Below are 8,112 nucleotides of genomic sequence, written 5' to 3'. Positions count from 1 at the left end.
GAACCATAAAATTTTCCCTCGGGATACACAACTGCACACACACACACACACACACACACACACACACTCCCCTAAAAAATAAAATAAAATTGTGTAGTTGTATATCTCAAGAAAAAGAATCTATGGTTCTAGCACATGCCATGTCTGGGGAACTATGTTAGATGGGGGCATTGGAAAATCATTATTCCTCATGGAAACCCAAGACAAGGTACATGTCATCAGTTTGAAAACTTAAGGCATATCAACCCTTTAGGAGCACCTCAAAAATATCCAAAATGTTGTAAATGGGAAAGCCCACAAGTGGATCCAGACTTGAGATGGGGTTACTTGTGTGGATGTGCTGTCGAAAGAATATATAACCAATTCATTCATGAGAGCATGCACATTGAAGGAAAAAAAAAGGGACATGGGTTGAGATGATGACATTAAATATGGATATAGTTTAGTTCATAAAAGATATGATTTTAGACAGAATGGAATGGAGGAACAAGATTCGTTCAATCAACCCTAAATTTGCGGAGCTTATACCAATATTCAATTCTTTGGTGTCTGCAAACATCTTTTTAAAAAGAGAAAAAAATTCTCCAATCACTAGATAATTTCTTGTAGTCTTATAAGGTTCACAATATTTAAAAACCAAAACACCTACGATGGAAATTTCTATGAGGAACTCTTAAGACGAGTCTTGATCCACGACTCCAAGTATTGCAGCTCTTCATTGTTGATCGAATGGCCAAGAGTAGGGTAAGCCTGAAAGTTAAAAGGTCGATTAGTTTCAATTCAAGTCATGGAGAGTATTTAAGCAAAAGTGTGAAGTGTATACCTTAAATTCGCAGCTTATGGCAGCTTGTTCTAGGAATGGAGGACCTGCTTGTCCGGCTTCAAATAGAACCGTTCTGTCCGCCATACCATGGGACCACAAAATAGGTGTCTGCAGAAGAATTCGATCAGCAACCATTATAAAATCATCAAATCAAGATAAGAAACCGAAAAAATTGTAGGATTATAAGTACAACCACGAAAAAAATAACAATTGGATGATTCTAATCATCCAAAATATTGACTCTTTTCTGAACACTTATTAATTTTTCCAAGTGCCCAAATGTATGTACTTCTGTGTAACAATGGCATCCCACATTTAGGATTATTTGCCTTGTCGACAAGTATCAATGTGATTTGTGTGCCGGGTAACTCAAGACACCTCTTGGCAATTATCAACCTTTATTTTAATGACTTCTTACCCAAAAAAAAAGGACTCTTTCTAAAATTCTAGTTATTTTTATTAAGTTGTCAGATAGCTTTGTATACACATGCTTTCTTTTACTACTGCGTTTTTTTTTTCTTAATTACAGAAATCCTTCAGACACCTCATATTTGGGTCAAATACCAACATGCGTCTCCGTCATTGTTACACAGACGCATAGGATTAAATAGTTAGGCTTATCCAATCTAGTTGGTTTTTGGCCTCAGGACTACAGCTAGGTCACGCTCATCAAAATGGTGGGTAATGCAATCAACTGAGCACCGTATGCAATAACAACAATTAGTAGGCTCTTCAATCAAACGATAATCCATAGATCTAAACAAAATCCATAAATCTGATTATTAATGACAGAGAATCAGAAAAGTTGCATGTATTCAAAGAGAAGTACCTTCTTTGCATTTGGTGTGATTTGGTCTATAATGGATGAACTGAATGGTACCCATCCACTGAAGACTGCACCACCACCAAGAGTTTCCGGGTAGAGCAACACACTTGCCAAGGTCAAGGCACCTGCCAAACTCATAATAAATCAGCAACCTACCATTGTGTGCCAATGAAACATATTGGTGTGGAGAGAGAGAGAGAGACCTCCTTGGCTAAAACCACAGATGAATATGTTCTCAGGATTTGTTCCAGCAGCCACCTCCTTGTTGATTGTTGCATGCACATTTTGAACCGCTTTAAGCACATCACTTTCATTTTTTGGAGATGCCTGACACAATTTAACAAAGCCCATATATCTATCTCTCAATAAGTGGCATCATAAATCGACCTAAACAAGGCAATTTAAGGTCCCAATATTGTATCAAAAGCAAACCACTACAAATGTTTCATGCACATAGTGGGAAAAAACACCATTCAACTGGTCCTCAAGAAATCTCCGACGCAAAATAAATTGACCCAAGAAGAAGATTGTATCCATCATTGTTTCTACCATCCACAAGAATGAAATAGATTGGCTGGGTATGAAAGCATGATGTGATCCAACCTAGGAATTTCAGTGTTAGATAACTCTTAGACGAAAAGGTTAAGTGGTGGGTTTCACTCTCCCTTGTGTGCCAAATAATGGGCATGCCATTACTAAACCATACATACAGGAACATTACATGTCCCAACAAAAAGGATAGAAATTGAGTTACAATTTGCAAGAAAGTAACAGGATGGCAACAATAAGATCAAACCTTAGCAGTTTTAGTTGTAAACTCAATATCTTAAACAATAAATTGCTTTGTAATATCATAACAAAAGACATGTTTCTTACAATAATAATTGAACATGTCAAGTTGAGAGAAAGAGTTAACATAGGATGTCCCAGGTGTTAGCAAGAGATATCGGTAGCATCCTTGAACTTTTGACCCTAGATCCAATCAATGATAGTTTGGATCCCATATGCCTGGAAGTTGGATAGCAGCTTTAATCTCATCCTTTTATGCATCATTTGGCACACTATTCAAGGCCCACTGACCCATGAATGTTTGGACCATTCTTCGGTGGACCTACACACCAAAACTAAAACTGATTGGTAATTTTCTAACCCTTACATGCAATTATTTACCCACAGTGGCTTATACCCCATGGACCTGCTCATAATCCAATGATTAAAGAAATCACCAATTGGGTTGATTTTTTTGCAAGTAAATGTGAAGTGGGCTAAACATAAGGTCAGTGGGGCCAAAAGAGTGTGCCCTGTCGCATATAAAAAGGAGGGGAAATAGATACATTATTCGCTCTAAAAGGTTGGGACTTGATTATTGACTGGGTGAAGGTCAAAAGGAGGCAAGTCAATTTTTATTTTTAAATTGGGGGATACATGTCAGTAAGCCTTACTATCCAGGGAGGTATATTTGTTGATCATGATGGCAACAATCCAAGGAGGTTATAAAAAAGACAAACCATTTTTTAATTTTTAATTAATAAAAGGGAGGAATATGTAAAAGAAAGGGAAAAGCCCAGATATACTGAGATACAAGCTGGGATCCACCTCCTACATTATTCCAAAGTTAGATTTGAACTAGGGATGACTATAAGCTTTCAGAAGGAGGAGATAAAAATACCGGAAATAGGTAGGAAAGTGGTCATTAAAGATTTGATAGTTAGTATCGCAAGTATTGAACTAATCTTAGGAGGTGAGATAGTTAACATGATTAGAAAACCCTAGCAGGAATATGAGAGAGAGAACATAAATTTCTGGAAAATAAAAAATAGATGGATTATATAGATAATTCATATGGAAATGAGATATTTATCGAAGGATACCTATATGAACATGCAGGGAATGAAAATAGAAGATATTGAATTAAAAGGTACATAAAAGACAAGGATATGGAGAAAGAAATGAGACGGGGGTTGCTATCCTCATTTTGTTTTAGCATATGATATGGCACCATATAAAAGATAAGGCTTGAGGAGTGTTGATCCTAGAACCTAGGTTCAAGTCCCATTGAACCCACTATCACCTCTGTTGACCATTGACCCCTTGCTTGCCTAGCAAATATATATATATATATATATATGTATGCATGTATGTATGTACCTTAAAAGTTTAGCAAAAAAAAAAATCTATGTACCTTAAAAAGAAAAGTGGGCATCTAGTCAATGTGACTTTCAAGAGAAGATCGAGTAGAAGCTAGATAATATTCTTTTTCTGGAATTAAAAAACATTTGACTTGAATAGACTGTAATGTATTTATCAAAAAAAAAAAACATGGACTGTAAGGTTATCTGAGAGAGTTTGATTACGAAAAATAAATTAAAGATACTGGATGTTTGCACTATGAGATGGAAGAAAAGAACTACAAATGAAAGGTGCATAGAAATAAGCTAGTGGAATCATATAGGAGAAACTAGTCTCTTTTAAACAAAATCAATATAATAATGAAATGTAATGGAATTTAAACAAGGAACTACGGAATGTGGGATGAAATGATTTGTTGTATAAGAAGAAGGGTGAAAATTTATTATTGGGGAATCAAAAGGGAAATATCATTGACAGCAGGAAAACAACCTTAATATTTAAGTGACGAGATACAAAAGGCCACTAGAGGGCAAAAGAAGGTCATGGTACAAGACTTGGTAACAGATTAAATGCAAAGAAAACTTTGTAAAATACAGTGGCGTCAAAAAGAGAAAGCAGAGAAAGTACCGAGGCAAAAATATAAGGTGTATAATTACTAATATGATAGATTTGATACAAGACAGATATGAGAAACATATTTACAAACTTGTAAGAATGAGAAAAACAAGAGATATAAATTAGAGTGAATAAGTGAAATAACAGAGAGTCTTGATAGGATGGGCTACTTCCAAAAATGCCAAACAAAGACCACATGGGAAACTTAGAGCTAGAAGAATTATTCATCGTAGATATGACTAATGATACAAAATTGAAAGATACCTAGGCTAGGAGGAAAGTTGGTAAGGTATTGGGAAAAAGGTAGTCAAATAGAAGTCAAGAAGTGTATGGAGAAGTTGGATTATCCAAGTTAACAAGGTTTTTCAATAAGAATTTGGAAACTAAAAATGAAGGATAAATAAAGTAGTGTAGTGCCAACTATAAGAGCAAGGGAGGTGTAAAAAATTGACAAGATATTGCAGGATAAAAATCAGCCACAATATGAAATATTATGAGAGGACAATGGAACAAAAATTGAAACAAGAACCAACAATATTAGATAAACCAATTTGACTTCATGCTAGGCAGGTCAACCTTCATGGTTGTCTTGTTCCTTGGACAATTCTGGTAGGAAAAAAATTAGCACACATTCGATGTGTGCCTCATGTATATAATGGGCCACCTTCTGATGTGTTCCATGTGATCCCTCAAAATAAATATTTATTTGTATAGGGGTTTCATGTTAGGATAAGGTCTTGATGTTAGAATGGGTAGGTATGGTTATAAACAAGAGATGAAATATGGTGGTTGATCCACTCCCCTAAATTATTGTGTTTTTTTTCTTCTCTCTTCCTCTCTATCTTTCTCTTTACTCTTCTATATCATTTCTAGCATCATACCAAGTTCATTTTGATTTATGGTGTGCATCCAGAGGCAGTAAGGACCACTTAGAAAATGTTGTTCCAAATCTTGCACTGACTGGGAAAAACAAGCAAAGTCCTCTCTCTTTCCCTCTCCTTCTCTCTCCTTTTCTTTTCTGCCTTATTTCATGCATCCAAACAATTTATAGCATTTGTAAAGTTCCATTTTAAAACACTAACGCAATACCATTCAATCCTAATTTCAAAAGAGGACATCAAAAGTGAAATATCAACAAAGATGAGAGAAAGCATAACTTACTGCAGTGATAGGTATCTCATGAATGTCAAACCAAGAAGGCATTTTCATACCAGCTACAAAAAGAAGCAAATAAGTATAAAAGATGGCATAACCTAAAGAAAAACTTAAAATATCTTCACTAGGATAAATTAAGAATTTGTCCTATCGTTGTCGACCACAGCACTAATGACGATTTTTTGAAGTTCTACTAAAAAGAAACATAGATAACTAATTAAATAAAAAAATTGTAATGTGACTCAAGACTGTGTGATAATCAACATATGCTCAACTCTTAGCATGAATGCCTTCCATTTACAAGATATAAGCATGGTTCTTGGTGCTACAGAGATTGCTCTAAAACATTGTATATGACTAAATACTAACAATCATTTGCCTCAATAAGGTTACATGCTACAGAGTTGCAATTTGTTACTCTCCATGACTTGTGATTTGTGAATTGAGATTATTTAGTTTATTAGTTTATTAGTTATGGCTTATGTGATACACTACGGGAGTCAGTTTTGATGGTTTGGTTAGGTGCAAAAGAACATGAAGATCAAAGTTTCTAAAACAGCAAGTGGAAGACTAGAAGTACATGGATTGAGGTACTGGGTGAAGATATTAAAAAAAAAAAAAAAACTGAATTAACAAAAGATATTTCTCTAAATAGAATTGAATGGAGGAACATTTGTTTAGGCAACACTAGATAGCTGTACATAATGGATTTGATGATGATGACGACAATAGTGACTTTGGTGGATTTGATGACATTATTTAATGCTTAATGTGGCCTTCTTTCCATATCAAATTTCATTTTTCTCCTATGTGAAACGATTATTTTGCATTTGTTATAACTAACTCGACAAGTAAGTTTTTCACTTTTTCATTTTGTCTTGCTACCTTAGTTTTATGATATATGTTCTCTCGTACTTAGTAATATTCTGAAACAGAACCTGAAAAAGATCCAATTGCACCAGTGCTCTCTTCTTAGTGTTAAATTGACCAATCCAGGTTCCTCATGACTCATCGTCAAATCCATCTTCCATAAAGGTTCAAATTTTACCTTAACTATGTGATACCCTTTTTTATTCTAGATTTCTACAAAAATTTGAAGTAGAATCTACAAAGGTTCGGTTTATTCAGTCAAGTCCTCAATTTATATAGGATTGACTGAATTTGGGTCCCCATCCACTCGTCTTTGAGATTCAGATTTCTAACCAATGCTCTAGAAAGCAACTTGATCGATCCCACCCGTGAGGCACGTAAATAGATTTAAGGACATGGATTGAATCGATCATTTTGCTCTCCATAACAATTCCATTTTTATTTATGTTTACTTAAAAGGTTAATTTCCTGCAATCAAATGAGCTAGTCTTACTGGATTTCCCTCCTAAAATTCCATGTAAAATCTACATAAAGGGATGGTAAACTCAACTTAACACCATCGTACATCCTGCTCTCTAAATCCCACATCAAACACTTAAAAGAAATTCTTAATTCAGGCCAAAAATGAAGAACAGAACAATACCCACATGAAATTTTCCTTCTACTGTTATTATTATTATTATTTTTAAATTGAAACTTCAACAGAATCAAGCTAATAGGAAAAGCAGCAAAACCCAGTAAAAATCATCAAAAGTTGATGAGATTTTAATTAAACTTACAATTGCAGGAGACAGGATTTGAAGGAGCAGAAGGGAAGGACCAATTGGTGTTTCTGAACTCAGGAGAAGTGAAGAAGGACTTGATGGGTTCATTTGCAGGGCCTGAGTCACCCAAGCCATGGAGCCAAAGAACAAAGCTTCGAGCCATGGTGTCTGGTCTTTGAGGAAATGGGTTGGTCTGGAAGAGAAAGATGAAGAAAATGGTGCTTGTGAAGGTAACCGTGAGGAGACCTATGGGTTTCAAGAACAAGATGAAATTATGCTTCATGAGTCATGACTGGTCTTTCATGGCGTTTTAGGTGTACTAAATTAGGTGAAAGAAAATAAAATTAAAAAGACTTTCAAATCTCCCTTACTTTTAAAAAAATACCCATATATCCTTTAATATTATTGTCCACCTAATTTATACCTTGGACATGGTGGCCATATTTTTGTCTAGATTTACAGCTACATTTTGATATCTCTTTTTATTGGAATCAGTTAGATTTGAGTCTAAAAATTCCAACTAATTGAGAATCATATCTAACAAGAATCGAAAGGCAAGAAATTTATTTTCGATTTTGAGTCTGGTTCCATTAATTTGAGAACTGGAATCAGAAAATTATCGCCGTTATGATTTTCAAACCTTTAGGAACCAAATCGGAAACGAACCATTGACACCCTGGACAATCTTATTATATGAGCATTTAAAATTGATTTCATTACTAAGTTTATAAATTTGATCTGATTCTACTTATTTTAAAGTTTTTTAATCGAATTTCGACTATCAAGAGAGGCAGTAGTTGAATAATGTTGTTGGGGATTGGGGTAGAATAACATTTAATGATCACTACATGAAAATTGAAAATTTCAATAGGTCTAGACTCACGAATTTTAGAAATCGAACTTCAATGGCCCATGACTGTTAAAAAAAT

The 8,112-nt window shown here is 34.8% G+C and overlaps 1 protein-coding gene across 1 annotated transcript; it reads right to left on the bottom strand.

The window, feature by feature from the left end:
• Positions 1-420: 420 nt before the first annotated feature.
• LOC147390150 (putative carboxylesterase SOBER1-like) lies at positions 421-7,516 on the bottom strand. Its single transcript, XM_086459563.1, has 6 exons — positions 7,199-7,516; positions 5,556-5,608; positions 1,853-1,976; positions 1,653-1,774; positions 824-931; positions 421-750 (listed from the first exon to the last, which is right to left on the bottom strand). Exons 1-6 carry the CDS (start codon positions 7,464-7,466, stop codon positions 661-663), a joined length of 765 nt encoding a protein of 254 aa, XP_086315689.1. The 5' UTR covers positions 7,467-7,516; the 3' UTR covers positions 421-660.
• Positions 7,517-8,112: the final 596 nt, after the last annotated feature.

This window comes from Akebia trifoliata, chromosome 11 (genome assembly GCF_017979445.1).
Source record: "Akebia trifoliata isolate Shusen 1 chromosome 11, ASM1797944v1, whole genome shotgun sequence".
Taxonomy (NCBI): Eukaryota; Viridiplantae; Streptophyta; class Magnoliopsida; order Ranunculales; family Lardizabalaceae; genus Akebia; species Akebia trifoliata.
This window is presented reverse-complemented; position numbering and strand designations above follow the sequence as displayed.

Bases quoted from the DNA above. Each gene is read 5' to 3' on its own strand.
- LOC147390150 (XM_086459563.1), bottom strand. From the start codon at position 7,466: ATGAAGCATAATTTCATCTTGTTCTTGAAACCCATAGGTCTCCTCACG. The intron at 1,775-1,852 runs GTCTCTCTCTCT...TGAGTTTGGCAG, and splicing joins CTGTGGTTTTAGCCAAGGAG to GTGCCTTGACCTTGGCAAGT. The intron at 932-1,652 runs GTACTTCTCTTT...ATTCTTCTGCAG, and splicing joins TCACACCAAATGCAAAGAAG to ACACCTATTTTGTGGTCCCA.